Below are 22,654 nucleotides of genomic sequence, written 5' to 3'. Positions count from 1 at the left end.
CTCAGGATGCTTACAATCATGGTGAAAGGTAAAGGGGGAGCTGGCATGTCACATGGCACAAGAAGGAGCAAGAAAGGGGAGGAGGTGCCAAGGCTCCTTTAAACAACCAGCTCTCGCCTGAACAGAGTAAGAACTCACTCATTACCTCGGGGAGGGCACCAAACCATTCATGAGGGATCCAGCCCCATGACCCAAACACCTCCCACCAGGCCCCACCTCCAATGCTGGCGATCACATTTCAACATGAGATTTGGAAGAGACATGCATCCAAACCATATCAAGCAGTGTCCCTGTCAAAAGCACACCCTGTGCACAGGCTGGATCATGGGTAGTTGGCAGGGACAGGAGGCAGGGTGAAGCTGGAGAAGCAGTGTAGGTGACCCTTGCATGACACTCCCAGCCACAAGAGGAGTTCGAGCCTTAACCCTGGAGAACTGGAGCACCACACAAGGGTCTTAGGCAGAGGAGTAATGCATTTAGATGTGTACTTTTAAAAGATTATCTATGTAGACTGAGTAATGGCCCTGCCAAAGATGTCTATGTGTGAATCCCTGGAGGTTGTGTGTATGTTCCCCTATATGGCATAAGGGACATTGCAAATGTGATCGAGTTAAGGGTCCTGAGAACTGGAGATTATCCAGGTGGGCCCAACATAATCACAAGTGTCCTTATAAGAGGGAGGCAGGGGGAGATCTGACTTCAGATGAGGAGCCTCAGAATGATGTGGCACGAGAAAGACTTGGCTTCGAAGAGGAGGAAGGGGCCCTGAGCCAGGGAATGCAGTGGCCTCTAGAAGCTGGAAAAAGCAACAAAACGATTCTCCTCTAGAGCCTCCAGAAGGAACGCAGCCCTGCCAAAGCTTTAATTTCAGGACTTCTAAAAGAGTAAATTTGTGTTGTTTTAAGGCACTGATTTTGTGGTAATTTGTTACAGCAGCAATAGGAGAATAGGACATATTAGCTCCTGTGAAAAACCAGACTGGACGTAAGGGCGAGGGGAGGCAGGGACCAGCTAGAGGTCACTGCTGTGGTCCAGGCAAGAGGTGTGAGAGCTTGCACCACAGTGGTGGCCGTGGGGATGGAGAGGAGTGGTGCAGTTGAAGAACCCCAGCAGGGGAAGAGCTGACCAGTCAAAGGTCTCGCTGCAATCTGGCAGATGTTACTGGAATGCCACAGCAGGCCTCTTTCAGGCTCAGGCCCTGGCTGGCTCACCCTGGCTAGAGCCCAGCAGCTTTACAGAAGGAGGAAGCTCACACCAGGGCTGTAGACCACTCCCAGGCAGATGCACCATTTACTCACTTAACCTGCCAACCCCATTCCCACAAAAAAGTTCAAGAGTCTCCAGGAACAAGCCCTAAGAAAGAACACGTGGGGAATTTTTACTAGGCAAAAAGTAGCAATTATTTCTGCCAAGCATTAAGCCTTGCAGCGAACTTTTTTTTTTTTTCCATGAACAGAGATTTTGTAATTCTGGAAGAGAGGGGTCCAGATTTAAATATACACATCTCCAACACAGGTGATACAGAACCATGATTAAATCCAACATCTAAAAACTTCATGGTCAGTAGAAAATGCAGAAATTAAAGAAAGACTAAACAAGAAACTAGGAGACTCAGCGTCTACTCTATTCTTGCTTAATAATCCAGACCTACTTAAAAAATGGGATCCTAATTTGGTCCTGTTTAATGGAGCTGTCAAGAAGAAAAAGCAATAAAAATTATTCGAGAGAATTTTAGAAACATTCTCCCATTCTACTCCAAAAATATAAATATGCACACTCCAAAACCAAGTACCTTGGACTGTACTGAGAGATGACAATGACGTCTTAACCGTACTATTTCCCCATGATGTTGCAGCAGGCCACAGGGACCTAACTGAATTGTAAGAACATGAAAGGACCCAGGAATGCCTGCAGATGACAAAATACCAGGTAGTCCTGTCAGTGTAGGAGCATGTTAATTTAAAAATAGATATATTTTTCTGGTGACAAAAGTGACATGTCTATTATTGGAAAACACAAACAACTCCTGTAGTCCAATGATCCAGAGATAACCCATTTGGAAATATTTTCTTCCAGTCTTTTTTCCCCATTGATTTCGGCGCGCGCATGCGCGCGCACACACACACACACACACACACACACACACACACACACACACACTCATACTTCATTTTTAACAAAATTACAATACTGTATATACTTTTATAACCAGTTTTATATAACAGTATATAATCCTCCATGTATTAAATACAGTTTTTCATAATGCTAGTATTCCATCATATGAAAGTAGGAAAATCACTTAACCAATCCCTAATTGCTGAACAACTGAGTAGTTTCTAACTTTATGGTAACATAAGTCAATGGGAGGAACCTCCTCATCTACGGGAATATCCCTAGATATAAATCTATGTCTATAGCTCTGATTATTTCCTTAGGGTCCTATTTCCTACATCCATGCATTGCCATTACTATTTTGCTATAATTAATTACCATCTGTAATGTACTTAACATTTCTCTTTACATCAACTCATTTCTGTCCTTAAACAAATGTATTTTAAAAGCAAACCTGACTCGGTGTAGTGGCTCACACCTGTAATCCTAGCACTTTGGGAGAACAAGGCAGGCGGATTGCCTGAGCTCAAGAGTTCAAGACCAGCCTGGGCAACATGGCGAAACCCCGTCTGTACTAAAAATACAAAAAATCAGCCGGGTGTGGTGGTGCGTGCCTGTAGTCCCAGCTACTCAGGAGGCTGAGGCACAAGAATCGCTTGAACCTATGAAGCAGAAGTTGCAGTGTGCCAAGATCATGCCACTGCACTCTAGCCTGGACAACAGGACAAGACTCTGTCTCAAAAAACAAACAAACAAACCTTATTTAAGTGGAAAACCAACATCATATGCCATAAATGAAGGCAATCATAATATGTTTTATTGGAATAAAAAAACACTGTGGTTAAAATATAGTCAAAATACTGCTACCCCTTTGCCCATTCTTTTATATAAAATGGGAGATTAGAGAGGCTTAGAGAGGTGTTAAAGGTATGCTAGCACCAAGCTAAAGTTTTTCACCTTCCGTTGATCAGAAGACTGAAAAGGAATTGAGCATGGGAATAACTTTCTCACTGTGAGTCAGTGTTAGACAATGTGGCAAATGTGTCCCAACTAGAATTACCCTGCGCCACCTGAAATAACCTCATATGAAAACATGCCTTAGGACATATTCCTGGAAGTAGAACTGGGATAAAAGGTATGGACACTTTAAGCAGCTTCTGATAACCAGAGCCCAAACACCATCCAAGTTAGTTTTACCACAGTTTTACTATGACTGTGTCCATTTTACTTCACGTTCACAAATATTAAGTACTATAAACAAAATATTAAAATAGTTAAAACGTTTCAGCTTTTTGGTGTAAAATATCCAGCAGCTGAATCTTCAAAGGCTATTTTCATGCTCTTCTAGCTAGTCCCTGACCCTAGGGCAGGGCTATTTTATGAACCTTTAGTTAGTGGTAAGCTTACAACAAACTGATACTGCACTTGGTTTCACCAAGCTGAAGTAAACTCTGTAAAAGATGAGGAAGTGACTTTAGCATTTGCAAATATTTCAGAATGCCTTTGTGCCAGCAAAGGTCAAACAACGATCAGAATTGCATGGATTCCAAAGTATACTTTTGGGAAATAAGAGACTCAGAGAAGCATTACTCAAGATACAATTCACTATGAATTTTCAGCAATTCAATGAAAAGTCTAAAAGAAATACATGTTTAAACTTTCCTATCCTGGTATAATATGCAATTGCACAAATAGGTTAGATTGTAGATTAATGCAATTGTTAATATTTCTAACATAGAAAAAGGAAATTGTATTTTGAAGCAAGAAGAATTAATAACAATTGGAATTGTTCAGGTTATTTTAATAATTCCCAGGCAGATACCTATGTGTATATGTGCCTGTGGGGAAAAGGTAAGGAAAAAGAGACGTGAGAAAACATCCTTATGTAATTCCAGCACTTTGGGAGGCTGAGGCGGGTGGATCACTAGGTCAAGAGATTGAGACCATCCTGGCCAACATGGTGAAACCCCGTCTCTGCTAAAAATACAAAAATTAGCTGGGCATGCTGGGACCTGTAGTCCCAGCTACTCAGGAGGCTGAGACAGGTGAAGTGCTTGAGCCCAGGAGGTGGAGGTTGCAGAGAGCTGAGATTGTACCACTGCACTCCAGCCTGGGTGACAGAGCGAGACTCCATCTCAAAAACAAAAACAAAAACAAAAAATAAAAAAAAAGATTTATTATGTTTGTAAGGAGGTTATAGGTTCTGATTAATTTTTGCCAGAGACAAAAATACAAGTTTATCTAAGCTTAAGAACTAAATGATGGCCTATTGTAAGATATAGAACTTCCAACTCACTGAATAAAAAGAAGGAAAGAAGAAACAGGGGACAAATACACTTTGATGAATCCATAGAGTCACAAGGAAAAAAAAAAACACACATGATAAATACATGGCAAAACAAGATGGCAAAAATAAGACCACATTTATCAGTGATCAAAATAAATATGAATGAATTAAATTCCATTACTAAAAGACCAAGACTTTCACCCTAAATGCCCATGAATGGAAAATGGATAAATTATGGTATGTATTCCATTTTAATGGATGTGTATGTGTGTGTATGTATGTGTATGTGTGTGTATACACCACAGAAAGAGGCCCATGAGTTTCAGTTTAGAAAGATGTAGAAATATATTTGTATAAGCATAGGAAAGGGTCCAGAAAAACACACCAATATGATATCTGTGGTTGCCTATAAAGAGCAGTTTACCTATGAGTTTCAGTTTAGAAAGTTGTAGAAAAATATTTGTATAAGCATAGGAAAGGGTCCAGAAAAACACACCAATATGATATCTGTGGTTGCCTATGGAGGCTGAAGTGGACTTTCCTGTCTCACTTTACAAATGTCTATACTGTTTGAATTTATTACAAAAGCATATGACCAAAGAAACATGAAAAAATGGAATAATAAACATAAGGGAAGAATCAGCAAAATAGAGGACATAGAGGACCAAAAAAAAGGTGGTTAACAAAACTTGAAGTATTTATTTGAAAGTAGACAAACCTCTAGTGAGACTGATCAAGAATAACTGACAGAAGATTTTTTAAAAATGAGATTACAGAAAAAGGAAGAAATGACAAATAAAACAGACATTTAAAAACTTATAAAGGAATAATATAAACACATGATAATATATTTGAAAATACAGATGAAATGAATAATTTCTAGACAATAAAAATGGCCAAATTTGGCACAAAAATGTGAATAACCACTTAAGAGACTCAAATAATTTTGAAACCTCTTCCCCATAGAGTTTCAGACCCAGAAGATTTTACAAGTGCCTCCTACTAACTTCCAAGGAGCAGAAAATCTCTATCTTAATGGAGTTGCTTTAGAAAATAGAAAAAAAGAGAAAACATTGCCCAATTTGTTACTTAATTTTGAAATGTTAAATATGGACTGTACAAATAAAGAAAAATACACGATAGTTTCACTTATAAACATAGATGTTAAACTCCTAAATAAAATATTATCTAATCAAATACGAAAGTGTATTACAAATACATCATGATAAAGTAATTCACTACATTAGTCGATTGTGGAAGAGGTTACTAGTGCTCACCAGTCTCTCGTTCTTTTCCTCCTGGGAACACCACCAGGCTACATTTCCCAGCCACCTTACAATTAGGTGAGACCCATGAGACTAGTCCATGCCAATGGAATGTGAACGGAAGTGCATCTAATTTTCTGGCTCATGAAAACAGCAGCATTTTCTCTATTTTCTTTTTTTCTTTCTTTTTTTTTTTTTAGACGGAGTTTAGCTCTTGTTGCCGAGGCTGGAGTGCAGTGGCGCGATCTTGGCTCACTGCAACCTCCGCCTCCCAGGTTCAAGCAATTCTCCTACCTCAGCCTCCCAAGTAGCTGGGATTACAGGCATGTGCCACAATGCCTGGCTGATTTTGTATTTTTAGTAGAGACGGGGTTTCTCCATGTTTGTCAGGCTGGTCTCAAACTCCCGACCTCAGGTAATCAGCCCGCCTCGGCCTCCTGAAGTGCTGGGATTACAGGCGTGAGCCACCGTGCCCGGCAAGAGCAGCATTTTCTAAAAGCAGTCACTACTCAACACCATCCTGCTGAGGTAGGGCAGAGGCGGACCCCATGTTTTGAAACTTAGGAACTTAGACCATCTTTTGTCAAATTCAGATGGTTTTCTCAAAGTAAAGATCATTCAAGTTTTGTTTCAGTAATGGGCCGTATGATCAGATCTGTGTGATTAGGCTGAATTCATTATTATTGAGACAAAAATTGAGTTAAAGGGGATTCTTGGTATTGGCCTGCAAAACCTGTCATAACTTTAATGTAAAGTTTCTGATGATTTAGTCACTTTACTCTCAGCTCTTAGCTCTTTCACTCACCTGTCCTTGTTCTACACAACCGCCTGATGGGTAACTTGAATACATATTTTCTCTCCTCAGGGGATGGGAACGCCCTAAGGGCAGGGGCTGTTTCCACAGCCCTGGGGTGGAACCCCCTTCCTGCATACCAAGAATGAGTTGGCTATACTTGACGAAGGGCAAAGACAAGGTGGCACGCATCTTTCATGCTTCTGCTGGCAGATGCAGTGGACTGGAAATTTCCTGGTCTGGGAAGGACTCGGTCTGTGAGTGCACCTATCCCTGACATCTATGCTAGCCCCGGGATGGGGGCCCCAGCAGAGTAAGGCCCTGACTTCACATGGACAGGGCCAGGGCAAGGGGGCCACATCCTGGCCTAGTTGCTCTCCATGCCCGTGATCAAGGGAGATGAGCTGCCAGCTTGCTCGGTCAAGGAACACTTGGAAGGCACTCCAAGTGCCCCCAGGTGCACCAGATCTAGGAAACTTAAGCAAACTACATGAGGTATGGGGTGGGGCCCAGTGGGAAAAATGAGTCTGACAGGTCAGAGGGAGTAGATTATGAGCTCAGGTTAGGCATTCTGCTCAGCATTTTACGTACACCCTCCCACTTTTGATTTTTACCAACACCCAGGGAGGTCGGTGCTCTACAAAAGGGAAAGGCGTGCTCAGGTGGCCCGACTTGCCACGGTTCCAGCTCGACCCCGGGCTGCTAGCCCCTTGGCACGCTTGTCTGAGGCCTCCCAGGTCTTCCAGCCTGGCCTGGAGGCTCAAAGCCACGAAACCCAAGGGTGCCGCTTCTCAGGCCCTCCCCGCCCCCACGGCAGAACCCCCGACCCTGCCCGGGTCAAACGCCTGGCGTCGGGCCCGCTGGGTCCGCAAGGAGGAGCCCGCGAGGCGGCCGCGAAGGGGCTGTGCTTACCTCGCCCGGCGCGGGCTGCGGCCCCAGGGCCCGCGCTCCAGGCTGGCGGCCGCTGCATTCTGCGCCCCTCGCCTGAAACGGCAGCTGCGCCAGTCCTGGCCACGACCGCTTTCATTTTCCTCAAAGACATCGGCAGGAAAGCGAAAGCGAAACCCTCCGGGAGGCGGGACCGGGGCCGAGCGCGCAGTGAACGCGGGGCGCGCGGCGGGCGCGGGCCGGCAGCCAGAGGCGGGGGCCCCGGGCTCGGGTCTGCGCGTGGCCTGGCCCGGTGGCGTTCGGGGTGGAGCTGGGCCAGCCGAGTGCCCGAGAGATAGTCCGCCACGCACACCTGCCTCGGCGGGACCCGGGCCCGGGCTGGGCGGGAGGCTGGGCAGGCCCGCCGTAAGTGGAAAGGCGCCCGCGGCGCTTCGGCCGACCGGGACAGGTTCCTCCATCTGCCCTTCATTCAGCGTTTACTTGGGCCTGTGGCTGGCAGCTGGCCCGGGACCTGACCGCTGGCGGCGCCTCGGGCTCTGGCCTGAGGAGGCAGATGGCAGCCTGAGCAACTGGGACCAAGCCTCTGAGGAGTCCCCGTTGGAGGGGACTTGACCATGAGGTACCAGGCATCTTATCTGGGGTCAGCGGAGAACCCAAAAGTCAATGACGTCGGTGAAATGGGGGTCCCTTCATCCGATAAGAGAAACTGGAACAGCAAGCCTATGGTTTGGACTCCCTGGTCTAAGCGGTGCCCATCAATATCTAAACATTTAGAGATTCCAGGTTTCAGTGTCTGGCCGTCTCTTACTGTCAGTGATTTGGGACAAAATATTCAAGTAGTTAGACTTAATTACTTCCCCTGTGGGATGGGAATAATAATAATCATACCTACTGCCAGAATTTTAGGAATGAACAATAGAAGGAAGAAAATACTTAAAATTTTCTGCCAGCCTCTAAGTGGGTTCCTTGAGGGCAGCAACCAAGTCATTATTTACCTGGATGCTTGATAGACATTCTCTAATGGCCAGTCCATCAACTTGGAGCTATCTCCATGATAATAGGTTAGTTGTCAAAGTTTGGACAATATTATCTGGAGTTTAAAGACTGAGGAAGCCCTGCAATTTTTTTTGGAAGGTGTCTCAAACTTAGCCTGACAATTAGCCCCCACAATTATGCCACGGAACCAGGTTTTTGTTAGAGTGGAGCATGGCCACAACGTTTGATGGACATTCCTACAGCGGTGTTCAGCGCTGGCCACTGAGGTCTGAAAATACTTTTGCAAGCATTTCTATTCACTTGCTTTTAGAAAACATTGGTAAGACACCATACTCCAAACACAGTTTGCCCTGTCTGTACGTTTGTTGCAAAGCAAACATAAAAGTTTTTGCCATAGAGCAAACATAGAGCAGTCTGTTATAACTGGAACAAGAAACCAAAATGAGCTATTAAATCTGCCCAGAGTCACTTTGGTTTACCTGTTTGTAATTTGGGCACATTCCCTGCAAGATGGAGGCCCTGGTCTGTGACTGATGTAGGGGCTTGTATGTGTCCTTGCAATAGTTCCCTCAAGAGCAGGTGGGAAAGTGGGGCAGGCCAAATGATGACCTTAGAAAAACAGCAGCCTGTTTCTCTGTCCAGAAGATGCTACTTTTAGTCTGTAGTATGAAGGAAAAAGAAAAAACAAAAAAGGCAAGCCTTGGAGCCTCTTCCTCCTTATAGGACAATTCTTGACTCCAAGATAGCAAAGTAGAGTTAAATCTGCTTCTGCATGAAAACTATGTTTGGGAAGATGAAGATCAGGAAAAGACAGGAAGAGATGTAAGCAGATAAGCCAAATCCTGGTTACCTTTTATAGACATCACACATGTGAACAGAGAGCATCAGGAGGTGAAGGCCGGCCTGATGTTTTTCATCTTGGCAACTTCCCAAGGTCCAGGTTTGGTCCTTGACTTTGTGGGACCAAAAATCTCATCTGACTTCCAGTGTTCCAGAGTCGATTAGCACTGTTGCATAAAGTCAGAATGACAACTGACTGATTTCATTCACTATTTGCTAGAGAAGTGCTATGCTAAATGCATTACATGCATTATTACCTCATTATTTCTCCCTACTATCATGTGGTATATTATACTCTATTTATTTTTCATTTGGGAGAAAAAAAGATGAAGGAAATCCCAAGGTCACATAGTTACTATGTATGTTAGTGGCAGGGTTTGAATCAAGGCCATCTGACCCCAAAACCTGAAGCTTATCCATTCCTGTTAGAAGCAAGACTGTCAGAAACACTGGACTCGAGGCCACCTGATGAGCACATTCTCTTCTTGTAGCCATGCAGTTTGGAGCCCCATAGTCAGAAGGTGGCTTAGTGAGCCTAAAATCAGAATCAGAAGAGTGAATTGTCTGACTTAAATGTTTGATGATATCAGGCTCGGGCAATGTGGGATGTCTCTTTCCGCAACACAGGTCAAAACCTATAGGAAGTACTGTTCACTCATCCCTGCTGGCCTGGCCAGCCCTTCTCCCTAGATGGGGCCTGGTGGACACCATCTGTTTGTGTCGATGAGGCTCTCTGTATTATGGTACCCAGGCCGCCTCTCCTCAGATGAACATTTTTAGATAGAGCAAGGCGTTACTGAGTAACATTACTCAGTAAGGTCTTGCAGCCCTTATTTTTCTTTATGGAGACATTTTGTATCTTTGCTCTGATTGGCTTGATTTATAATTTAACTTCTAAAGGACAGCTTTCTATCCCACCTTTTGGAGACTGCTCTGTTTTCCTTACTACCCTTCCTGATCTAACCCTGGAACAAAAGTTTGTGCAGTAGCAAGTTCTGCAACAAGAACTTTATCCAGGCCTGCACTGATAGTCAGTAAAGACACAAAAGAAGCAAAAGTCCAAGTCCAAGGCCAATCCCAAAAGACTTTACTACAGAATTGGGCAATGGAGGGTTGGGGGGCAGGGCACAGCTGATGATCACGCAGCACAGCTGAAGAATGATATAAATGGAATGAAAGCATGGTGCAAGCAGCATCTAACTTAGGAGTCACTGGTTAGGAAAAAAAAATACCTGATGTGTGATTCAGATAAAAATGAAAAAAATAACCCTTTTAGATATTTCATTCAACAAATATTCTGTGGCAACTACAAAATGCAGCCACCCTGCTAATGCTGGGGATTCAGTGATGAGCAAAACTAAATGTGGTCTCTGCCCTTGGGAAACACACTTGAGTGAGGTAATAAAGCAATCAAATAATTGGTCAAATATAGAATGCCATCCTAAATACTACAAGATGCATTTGACGCTGTAAGAGGGAATGCCAGAGGCAAAACTCCTCTAATAGGCCACCTGTACTCTGGGGCTTCCTGTCAGTCTGGCCAGCACTTTCTCAGAATGGCTCTGCAGTCTGAGGCTCTTCCTATCTACTCCTCCATCCTTCCCTCTTCTCTTTCACAGGGGTCAGACCTGCATTACGGTGTGGGGCTCTCTCTGCTTACTCTTGCTTCTGCTCCTCTTTATTCTTCATAGGCATTTTCCCCAATAAACTCTTCCAGGTTTAATTCCATTTTGGTGTCTGCTCTAGGAGGACCCAAGCTCACACAATGATGCCCTTCATTGACTTGGAGAACCTTGGAAGAGGCCCAAGTTTTGGAGGGCTCCAATTCTGCACATGTTGGCTTAGGTGTCAGGTGGGCAAGCAAATCCATATCTGCTTTCCCACTCAGAAGATAGTGCTTGTGCTTTGGTACTAAGCTATCAACCATGTCCTCTGTGGGAGCTAGGGTCTGGTCTTGTTTTTAAAATGCTTGTTCCATGGATAATCAGCAATTCTCAGTTTAGATCTCAATACTAGAACTATTTCCCTCTAGAAAAGCACAACCTACCAATAGCAAAAAACATTCCTTAACTTCCTTGAGGAGGAGTTAAAAGTCAAAAAATCGAAAGGAGATGAGCAATTGTTCCTGAACAGCCAAAGGGAAATAATTTTGATGTAGGGGGCCCTTAGTTTTCTGGGAAAAGGAAGTCTTTTTTTTTTTTTTTTTTTGACATGGAGTTTTGCTCTTGTTCCCCAGGCTGGAATGTGATGTTGTGGTCTTGGCTCACTGCAATCTCTGCCTCCCAGGTTCAAGTGATTCTCCTACCTCAGCCTCCCAAGTAGCTGGGATTACAGGCACCCACCACCACACCTGGCTAATTTTTGTATTTTTAGTAGAGACGGGGTTTCCTTATGTTGGCCAGGCTGGTGGCGAACTCCAGACCTCAGGTGATCCACCCACCTCAGCCTCCCAAAATGCTGGGATTACAGGTGTGAGTCACTGCACCCGGCCTGGAAGTCATCTTTTATAAGTGTTCCTTAAGGAAAGAACTTACATGTTTGGCAGCACAGATGGAAATCTGTCATTGTTGGTAGAAAGAAGCTAGCACTCCAAAAGGCACTTTTGCTCTGAGCTTAGCCTCCCTGAGCAAGGTGCCCTTGGAGAGCTGGGTGTCAAAGGATGACCCTGTCACTGAGGTTCAGTCACCAGCAACCTGTTCTGAGTGAATCATCTGTTTGAAGGCAGAGCTCTTCAGGTCCGCCGCTGGTTCTTCCCATGGAAGGAGGCTTGAACACAAATCATGAGTACTACATGAATATTTGAACACGGCACTCAGTCATAGTCAAGTATAGCATTTCCCTCACCAACTGCACACCCCAGGGAGCCCATATCCATCTCATGGTGGTGTGGAGGCTGACAGTAGGCGAGTTTACATGCTTTGTTCCCAAGCTGTCAGGAAGCCCAGATACTATTAGTCTGCTTGGTCTAAAAAGAGAAAGAAGTAGGTGTGGGCTTCATGAAGGATGTTTTCCTGAGGGCTGTGTCTCTCATTCAAGGATGAATGAGTAAAAGTATTTGTTAAGTTTTTTTTTTTAAAAACTACCAAATGTACAGTGAGTGTACTACTTAAGCACCTTAGGGATAAGCCTGTCTTTTCCGCCAAAGGTAGTTACAATTTCCCTCATGGAACCAAGCATAATATGATAAGGACTAATTATTTGTAGAGTCAATAATTACATTATAATTTACATGCATGATCTAATTTAATCTTTATAGAAACCTGATATAGGTAACGAATTTTACAGTTGAGGAAACAGTCTCAGGAAAGTTAAGTGACTTCCCCAAAGTTATAGAGCTAGTAAGTGAAGACATCTACTTTTGGACCATATACTTTATCTGCTCTGGATCTGGGCACTTAGCCAAAGCCATAGTGCCTCCAAGAAAGAGGATGTCATGGGGTAAACCTTGAACATGAATAGAATTGGGATAATCAGAGATGAAGCAGGACAACGTATGGATGGAGGCAGGAGTGTCAAGGAGAAATCGAGAGCTAAAAGTGTGTCATATCAGGAGTTGAAATGCATTAAAAATATGTGAAGTTTGGACCCTTTTATCGTAATATAATGACCTTCTTTGTCTTGTTAAAATCTATTTGTCTGATATTAATACAGCCATTCAAACTCTCTTTTGGTTATTTGTATGGAAGAGCTTTCCAACCTTTTAATTTTCAACCTATTTGTGTCTTTGAATCTAAATTGAAACTGTTGTAGACATCATAATAGTTGCATCATGATTTTAAAATCTATTTGGTGAATCTCTGCCTTTTAATTGAAGAGTTACATTTAATATAATTACTGAAAAGGGCTTACTCCTGCCATTTTGCTATTTGTTTTCTATGTCTTTTATCTTTTTTGCTCCTCAATTCCTTCATTACTGCTTTCTTTTGTGTTAAATCCATATTTTCTAGGATAATTCTAAATCCGTATCTTTTTAAAGTATATATTATTTATTTATTTTCTTAATAATTGCCCTAGAGATTACAGTTCATATATTAATTTGTAACAACCTGGTTTAGATTAATACCAAGTTAATTTCAATAATATGCAAACACTTTGTTCTTATTCAGCTCTACTCCCTTTATATTGTATTTCCACAAATTACATCTTTACACATTGTATGCCCATCAACCTAAATTTTTAATTATTGCTTTATGCAGTTGTCTTTTAAAATTATATAGGAAAAGAGAGGTTAGGAAAAAAATTAATACTGCCCTTTATATTTACTTAGGTAGCTACCTCTCCCCATGTTCATTATTCCTTCATGCAGATTCAAGTATTCAAGTTACTGGCCAGTGTCCTTTCATTTTAGCCTGAAAGACTCCCTTTAGCATTTTTTTTTTTTTTGAGATGGAGTCTCCTTGTTCTGTTGTCCAGGCTGGAGTGCAGTGGCACAATCTCAGCTCACTGCAACCTCTGCCTCCCAAGTTCCAGTGATTCTCATGCCTCAGCCTCCCAAGTAGCTGGGATTACAGACATGTGCCACCAGCCTGGCTAATTTTTGTATTTTTAGTAGAGGCAGAGTTTCACCATATTGACCAGGCTGGTCTCAAACTCCAAACCTCAGGTGATCTGCCCACCTTGGCCTCCCAAAGTGCTGGGATTACAGGCGTGAGCCACTGCGCCTGGCCCTTTAGCATATTTTTTTAAGTACTTTAAGTTCTAGGGTACATGTATACAATGTGCAGGTTTGTTACATAGGTATACATGTGCCATGTTGGTTTGCTGCACCCATCAACTTGTCATTTACATTAGATATTTCTCCTAATGCTACCTCTCCCTCAGCCTCCCACCCCCTGACAGGCCCTGGTGTGTAATGTTCCCTGCCCTGTATCCATGTGTTCTCATTGTTCAATTCCCACCTATGAGTGAGACCATGTGGTGTTTGGTTTTCTGTCGTTGTGAGAGTTTGCTGAGAATGATGGTTTCCAGCCTCATCCATGTCCCTGCAAAGGACATGAACTCATCCTTTTTTATGGCTGCATAGTATTCCATGGTGTATATGTGCCACATTTTCTTAATCCAGTCTATCATTGATGAACAACTGGGTTGCTTCCAAGTCTTTGGTATTGTGAATGGTGCCACAATAAACATACGTGTGCATGTGTCTTTATAGTAGCATGATTTATAATCCTTTGGGTATATACCCAGTAATGGGATGGCTGGGTCAAATGGTATTTCTAGTTCTAGATCCTTGAGGAATTGCCACACTGTCTTCCACAATGGTTGAACTAATTTATACTCCCACCAACAGTGTAAAAGCTTTCCTATTTCTCCACATCCTCTGCAGCATCTGTTGTTTCCTGACTTTTTAATAATCGCCATTCTAACTGGCGTGAGATATCTCATTGTAATTTTGAATTGCATTTCTCTGATGACCAGTGATGATGAGCATTTTTTCATGTGTCTATTGGTTGCATAAATGTCTTCTTTTGAGAAGTGTCTGTTCATATACTTTGCCCCTGTTTGTTTTTTTCTTGTAAATTTGTGTAAGTTCTTTGTAGATTCTAGATATTAGCCCTTATTCAGATGGGTAGATTGCAAAAATTTTCTCCTGTTCTGTAGGTTGCCTGTTCACTCTGATGGTAGTTTCTTTTGCTGTGCAGAAGCTCTTTAGTTTAATTAGATCCCATTTGTCATTTTTGGCTTTTGTTGCCATTGCTTTTGGTGTTTTATTCATGAAGTCCTTGCCCATGCCTGTGTCCTGAATGGTATTGTCTAGGTTTTCTTCTAGGTTTTTATGGTGTTTTTTTGTTTGTTTGTTTTTGTTTTTTGAGACAGTCTCACTCTGTCGCCCAGGCTAGAGTGCAGTGGTGCAATCTCGGCTCACTGCAACCTCCGACTTCTGGGTTCACACCATTCTCCTGCCTCAGCCTCCTGAGTAGCTGGGACTACAGGCACCCACCACCACGCCCGGCTAATTTTTTATATTTTTAGTAGAGATGGGTTTTCACCGTCTTAGCCAGGATGGTCTCGATCTCCTGACCTCATGATCCGCCCTCCTCAGCCTCCCAACGTGCTGGGATTACAGGCGTGAGCCACTGCGCCTGGCAGGTTTTCATGGTTTTAGATCTTAACGTCTAAGTCTTTAATCCATCTTGAATTAATTTTTGTATAAGGTGTAAGGAAGGGATCCAGTTTCAGCTTTCTACATATGGCTAGCCAGTTTTCCCAGCACCATTTATTAAATAGGGATGCCTTTCCCCATTTCTTGTTATTTCTTGTTTTTGTCAGGTCTGTCAAAGATCAAATGGTTGTAGATGTGTGGTGTTATTTCTGAGGCCTCTGTTCTGTTGCATTGGTCTATATATCTGTTTTCGTACCAGTACCATGCTGTTTTGGTTACTGTAGCCTTGTAATATAGCTTGAAGTCAGACAGCCTGATGCCTCCAGCTTTGTTCTTTTTGCTTAGGATTGTCTTGGCTATGCGGGCTCTTTTTTGGTTCCATATGAACTTTAAAGTAGTTTTTTCCAATTCTGTGAAGAAAGTCATTGGTAGCTTGATGGGGATGGCATTGAATCTGTACATTACCTTGGGCAGTATGGCCATTTTCACGATATTGAGTCTTCCTATCCATGAACATGGAATGTTCTTCCATTTGTTTGTGTCCTCTTTTATTTCACTGAGCAGTGGTTTGTAGTTCTCCTTGAAGAGGTCCTTCACATCCCTTGTAAGTCGGATTCCTAGGTATTTTGTTCTCTTTGTAGCAATTGTGAATGGGAGTTCACTCATGATTTGGCTGTTTATCTGTTATTGGGGTATAGGAATGCTTGTGAATTTTGCACATTGATTTTCTAACCTGAGACTTTGCTGAAGTTGTTTATCAACTTAAGGAGATTTTGGGCTGAGATGATGGGGTTTTCTAAATATACAATCATGTCATCTGCAGACAGGGACAATTTGACTTCCTCTTTTCCTAATTGAATACCCTTTATTTCTTTCCCTTGCCTGATTGCTCTGCCCAGAACTTCCAACACCATGTTGAATAGGAGTGGTGAGAGAGGGCATCCTTGTCTTGTGCTGGTTTTCAAAGGGAATGCTTCCAGTTTTTGCCCATTCATTATGATATTGGCTGTGGGTTTGTCATAAATAGCTCTTATTATTTTGAGATACATTCCATCAATACCTAGTTTATTGAGAGTTTTTAGCATGAAGGGCTGTTGAATTTTGTCAAAGGCCTTTTCTGCATCTATTGAGATAATCATGTATTTTTTGTCATTGGTTCTGTTTATATGATGGATTACGTTTATCGATTTGTGTATGTTGAACCAGCCTTGCATCCCAGGGATGAAGCCAACTTGATCATGGTGGATAAGCTTTTTGATGTGCTGCTGGATTCAGTTTGCCAGTATTTTATTGAGGATTTTTGCATCGATGTTCATCAGGGATATTGATATAAAATTCTCTTTTTTTGTTGTGTCTCTGCCAGGCTTTGGTATCAGGATGATGCTGGCCTCATAAAATGAGTTAGGGAGGATTCCCTCTTTTTCTATTGATTGGCATAGTTTCAGAAGAAATGGTACCAGCTCCTCTTTGTACCTCTGGTAGAATTTGGCTGTGAATCTGTCTGGTCCTGGCCTTTTTTTGGTTGATAGGCTATTAATTATTGCCTCAATTTCAGAGCCTGTTATTAGTGTATTCAGAGATTCAACTTTTTCCTGGTTTAGTCTAGGGAAGGTGTATGCGTCCAGGAATTTATCCATTTCTTCTAAATTTTCTAGTTTATTTCCGTAGAGGTGTTTAAAGTATTCTCTGATGGTAGTTTGTATTTCTGTGGGATTGGTGGTGATATCCCCTTTATCATTTTTTATTGTGTCTATTTGATTCTTCTCTCTTTTTTTCTTTATTAGTCTTGCTGGCGGTCTATCAATTTTGTTGATCATTTCAAAAAACTAGCTCCTGGATTCATTGATTTTTTTTGAAGGGTTTTTTATGTCTCTATCTCCTTCAGTTCTGCTCTGATCTTAGTTATTTCTTGCCTTCTGCTAGCTTTTGAATTTGTTTGCTCTTGCTTCTCTAGTTCTTTTAATTGTGATGTTAGGGTGTTGATTTTAGATGTTTCCTGCTTTCTCTTGTGGGCATTTAGTGCATAAATTTCCCTCTACACACTGTTTTAAATGTGTCCCAGGGATGCTGGTGCATTGTATCTTTGTTCTCGTTGTTTTCAAAGAACATCTTTATTTCTCCCTTCATTTAGTTATTCATCCAGTAGTCATTTAGGAGCAGGTTGTTCAGTTTCCATGTAGTTGTTCAGTTTTGAGTGAGTTCCTTAATCCTGAGTTCTAATTTGATTGCACTGTGGTCTGAGAGACAGTTTGTTGTGATTTCTGTTCTTTTACATTTGCTGAGGAGTGCTTTGCTTCCAATTACGTGTTCAATTTTAGAATAAGTGTGATGTGGTGCTGAGCAGAATGTATATTCTGTTGATTTGGGGTGGAGAGTTCTGTAGATGTCTATTAGGTCCACTTGGTGCAGAGCTGAGTTCTAGTCCTGGATATCCTTGTTAATTTTCTGTCTCATTGATCTGTCTAATATTGACAGTGGGGTATTAAAGTCTTCCATTATTATTGTGTGGGAGTCTAAGTCTCTTTGTAGGTCTCTAAGGACTTGTTTTATGAATCTGGGTGCTCCTATATTGGCTGCATATATATTTAGGATAGTTAGCTCTTCTTGTTGAATTGATCCCTTTATCATTATGTAATGGCCTTCTTTGTTTCTTTTGATCTTTGTTGGTTTAAAGTCTGTTTTTATCAGAAACTAGGATTGCAACCCCTGCTTTTGTTTTCCATTTGCTTGGTAGATCTTCCTCCATCCCTTCATTTTGAGACAATATATATGTCTTTGCTCATGAGATGGGTCTTCTGAATACAGCACACTGATGGGTCTTGACTCTTTATCCAATTTGCCAGTCTGTGTTTTGTAATTGGGGCATTTAGTCCATTTACATTTAAGGTTAATATTGTTATGTGTGAATTTGATCCTGTCATTATGATGTTAGCTGGTTGTTTTGCTCATTAGTTGATGCAGTTTCTTCCTAGTATTGATGGTCTTTACAATTTGGCGTGTTTTTGCAGTGGTTGGTACAAGTTGTTCCTTTCCACGTTTAGTGCTTCCTTCAGGAGCTCTTTAAGGCAGGCCTGGTGGTGACAAAATCTCTCAGCATTTGCTTGTCTGGAAAGGATTTTATTTCTCCTTCACTTATGAAGCTTAGTTTGGCTGGATATGAAATTCTGGGTTGAAAATTCTTTTATTTAAGAATATTGAATATTGAATAGTGGCCCCCACTCTCTTCTGGCTTACAGGGTTTCTGCAGAGAGATCCGCTGTTAGTCTGATGGGCTTCCCTTTGTGGGTAACCCAACCTTTCTCTCTGGCTGCCCTTAACATTTTTTCCTTCATTTCAACCTTGGTGAATCTGACAATTATGTGTCTTGGGGTTGCTCTTCTTGAAGAGTATCTTTATGGTGTTCTCTGTATTTCCCGAACTTGAATGTTGGCCTGCCTTGCTAGGTTGGGGAAGTTCTCCTGGTTAATATCTTGAAGAGTGTTTTCCAACTTGGTTCCATTCTCCCTGTCACTTTCAGGTACACCAATCAAACCTAGGTCTGGTCTTTTCACATAGTCCCATATTTCTTGGAGGCTTTGTTCGTTCCTTTTCATTCTTTTTTCTCTAATCTCGTCTTCACGCTTTATTTCTGATATCCTTTCTCCCACTAGATTGATTCAGCTATGGATACTTGTGTATGCTTCACAAAGTTCTTGTGTGTGTTTTTCAGCTCTATCAGGTCGTTTATGTTCTTCTCTAAACTGGTTATTCTAGTTAGTAATTCCTCTAACCTTTTTTCAAGGTTCTTAGCTTCCTTGCACTGGGTTAGAACATGCTCCTTTAGCTCAGGGGGTTTGTTATTACCCACCTTCTGAAGCCTGTCATTTCGTCAAACTCATTCTCCGTCTAGTTTTGTTCCCTTGTTGGCGAGGAGTTGTGGTCCTTTGGAGGAGAAGAGGCGTTCTGGTTTTTGGAATTTTCAGCCTTTTTGCACTGGTTTTTCCTCATCTTAGTGCATTTATCTATCTTTGGTCTTTGATGTTGGTGACCTTCGGATGGGGTTTTTGTGTGGACGTCCTTTTTCTTGATGTTGATGTTGATGCTGTTCCTGTTTGCTAGTTTTCCTTCTAATAGTCAGACCCCTCTGCTGCAGGACTGCTAGAGTTTGCTGGAGGTCCACTCCAGACCCTGTTTGCCTGGGTATCACCAGCAGAGGCTGCAGAACAGCAAAAATTGCTGCCTGTTCCTACCTCTGGAAGCTTCGTCCCAGAGGGGCACCCGCCAGATGCCAGCCAGAGCTCTCCTGTATGAGGTGTCTGTCGACCCCTGTTGGGAGGTGTCTCCCAGTTCGGAGGCTTGGGGGTCAGGGACCCACTTGAGGAGGCAGTCTGTCCCTTAGCAGAGCTCAAGTGCTGTGCTGGGAGATCCGCTGCTCTCTTCAGCACCGGCAGGCACAACATTTAAGTCTGCTGAAGCTGCACCCACTGCTGCACCTTCCCCCAGGTGCTCTGTCCCAAGGAGATGGGAATTTTATCTATAAGCCCCTGACTGGGGCTGCTGCCTTTCTTTCAGAGATGCCCTGCGCAGAGAGGAGGAATCTAGAGAGGCAGTCTGGCTACAGCGGCTTTGCCAGACTGCAGTCCCTGGGGGCTTTGTTTACACTGTGAGGGGAAAACTGCCTACTCAAGCCTCAGTAATGGTGGACGCCCCTCCCACCACCAAGCTCAAGAGTCCCAGGTTGACTTCAGACAGCTGTGCTGGCAGCAAGAATTTCAAGCCAGTGGATCTTAGCTTGCTGGGCTCCATGGGGGTGGGATCCGCTGAGCAAGACCACCTGGCTCCCTGGCTTCAGCCCCCTTTCCGGGGGAGTGAATGGTTCTGTCTCACTGGTGTTCCAGGCATCACTGGGGTATGAAAAAAAACTCCTGCAGCTAGCTTGGTGTCTACCCGAATGGCTGCCCTGTTTTGTGCTTGAAACCCAGGGTCCGGAGATGTAGGCACCCAAGGGAATCTCCTGGTCTGCGAGTTGCGAAGACTGTGGCAAAAGCATAGTATCTGGGCCAGAGTGCACTGTTTCTCATGGCACAGTCCCTCATGGCTTCCCTTGGCTAGGGGAGGGAGTTCCCTGTCCCCTTGCACTTCCTGGGTGAGGCGATGCCCCACCCTGCTTTGGCTTGCCCTCCGTGGGCTGCACCCACTGTCTAACTAGTCCCAACGAGATGAGCCGGGTACCTCAGTTGGATATGCAGAAATCACCCACCTTCTGCGTTGATCTCGCTGGGAGCTCCAGACCAGAGCTGTTCCTGGGGCTTTTATGTTTCTAGTGCTCATTTGTTTGGCATGGGGTGGGGGGCAATTCTATGAGGACATTTAGAATTTTCAGAACTATTTTGCTCATAATCAGGGGTTGCATGAGCATTAAGTTTCAAATCTCTTCAGTAGACAAACCATGCAAAATACCAATATCACTGTGTATTAGTATTTAGCAGTCTTATCCTTGATGTGGAGTATATCCTCACACTTCCTCTATGAGAAGTCTTTTATGAGACTTATTCCCAGGTAAAGAGCCAGTCAGGGGCCTGGCTGCTGCCCTCTGGCTGGCGCAACAGAGAGATGATGTGCCAGTGTCTCTGGCGGCTTCTTACAGAACTCTGTCCCTGAGGTTATGTCCCTTCTTCATGAGGTGACACCTTCAGGGGTGGGTCTGCCTGAGAGCTCCAAAACATGATTTCTGCTGAGAAACCTGTGTCTGTCATCAGTGCATCCTCTGTTAATCTCATGAGATTTTATTTTCCAAAGTGCTTTTAAAGCAATGGCATAGAACATAAGGTGTTGCCAGTGCATTGCATCAAGCCTCTATCAGCCTAAAAGCCCTTTAGGAAAAGAATTAAAAGACAAACCCCCAGACGAAAGTTCTATTGTGCTATTTACTACCTGGCAGGGAATAGGGTCTTGTGCCCACCTCATTGACCATCACTTAGACCAGGTATTAAGCAGAATAATTCTCTTTGACAAACAACAGCCTTATGGAATCCATGAGAATGTTCAGGGAACCCTGACAGAGATAAGAACTAGTTTCCAAGAATAGGAAAAGATGGTATGGCAAATCTTTGCCTTTACTTTGATCTGTGGCAGGAAACTGGTTTTTAAGAAAATCTGGGTTGTTCCTCCACCTCCTTTTCTTTGTCTTTTATATTTCTGTGGGTATGCTGGTTTCTAGTTATACACATTAACTGAACACCTCATCACTCACCAACTCTGCCCCTGTGGCTACAGTTTGTGTATGCCTCTCTCCTGGAGCAGAGGAGATCCTTGGTCTGATAACACACTCAGTCTTCCCAAAGTCATGGCTCTAAGGGAAACAAGCCACACATGAATCCAACAGGCTTAGACAGAGGATTTGGAATTCCACATGCTTGGCTCAACCCTGGAAGTGACTTGGGCTATTGCCTCACCACATGAAGAGCTCTAAGCATTCAGGTAATTATGGTTTTTGCCCTCAGAAGGCCACAAATGACTGGAATCAGTGGCATGGAGAATAAGAGAGAAAATGCAGAAACTATTCATTCCTGCTACAGGATAATGGGTAGACAGAACTGCAATTCAGATTCTAGAGCCCCTGGGAAGACAGTTAATCAGTAATCCAGCACAGAACCATGTTTGAGGAGAGTGGAGAAGCCAACAGTGTTCCAGAAGACGTGCTGCCTTCCTTCTCCCCCAAGTTTGATGCTGCTTGTTTTGTTATGCAACATGCCCTTGAGTTTCTATCCAACACTGGAGCTTTTTACCCAGGTCCATCCACACCTTCTAGCCCAAAATGCCCTGTGCAAATTGTATATAGATTAAGACACCTCTTGTGCACCACACTCAACCCCCAATCCTCTCAGCCCACCACTTACTCCAGCCACTGTTGCAGTGACCAGTTCTGATGGGCTCTGGCAACCCCTACTTCAGCCCTGCAATGTATTCTCTCTTGCTTTCTACCCACGGGACAGAACTTATTTGGGACTCATGCATGTGCAGCCTGGAAACATGTGGAGCTGACACCTGTGGGCTGCCTTTACAAATGGATGCCAGCAGAGAAATGCTTCCCCCTTTTACTCAAAGTACAGATGGTGTTGAGATGCATTTCATAAGCTTCTTCTGAAATCCTTGCTGGATGGAGCATCCCTGCCTTTGGTGCTAGTCAACCTGAAAATGCATCTTTGTATTCAGCCTCCCTCCTTCCCTGTTCTCCTCCTGTCCTTTACTGCTGCTCCCTGGAATCTTGTCCCCAAAGCATAAACTGCTTAACTGCACAGAAGCACTTGTCTCAGTCTCTACTTTCAAGGGAACCCAAGATACATTTGTGCAAGAAGGCTGGCTCAGCCCATAGTCAATTAATAAAGTGA

The 22,654-nt window shown here is 43.2% G+C and overlaps 1 protein-coding gene across 1 annotated transcript in view; it reads right to left on the bottom strand.

The window, feature by feature from the left end:
- Nucleotides 1–9,257, bottom strand: part of IRF1-AS1 (IRF1 antisense RNA 1) — a 66,919-nt gene extending 57,662 nt beyond the window's left edge. The window contains exon 1 of the mRNA XM_034960479.3: nucleotides 7,370–9,257. Coding sequence (XP_034816370.2) covers nucleotides 7,370–7,814 — 445 coding nt within the window. The 5' untranslated portion in view covers nucleotides 7,815–9,257. The remainder of the gene's footprint in view (nucleotides 1–7,369) is intronic.
- Between the last annotated feature and the right edge of the window lie 13,397 nt (nucleotides 9,258–22,654).

The sequence above is a fragment of the Pan paniscus genome, chromosome 4, assembly GCF_029289425.2.
Source record: "Pan paniscus chromosome 4, NHGRI_mPanPan1-v2.0_pri, whole genome shotgun sequence".
NCBI lineage: Eukaryota > Metazoa > Chordata > Mammalia > Primates > Hominidae > Pan > Pan paniscus.
Note: the sequence above shows the minus strand (reverse complement) of the source record. Positions and strands in the feature narration are given on the sequence as shown.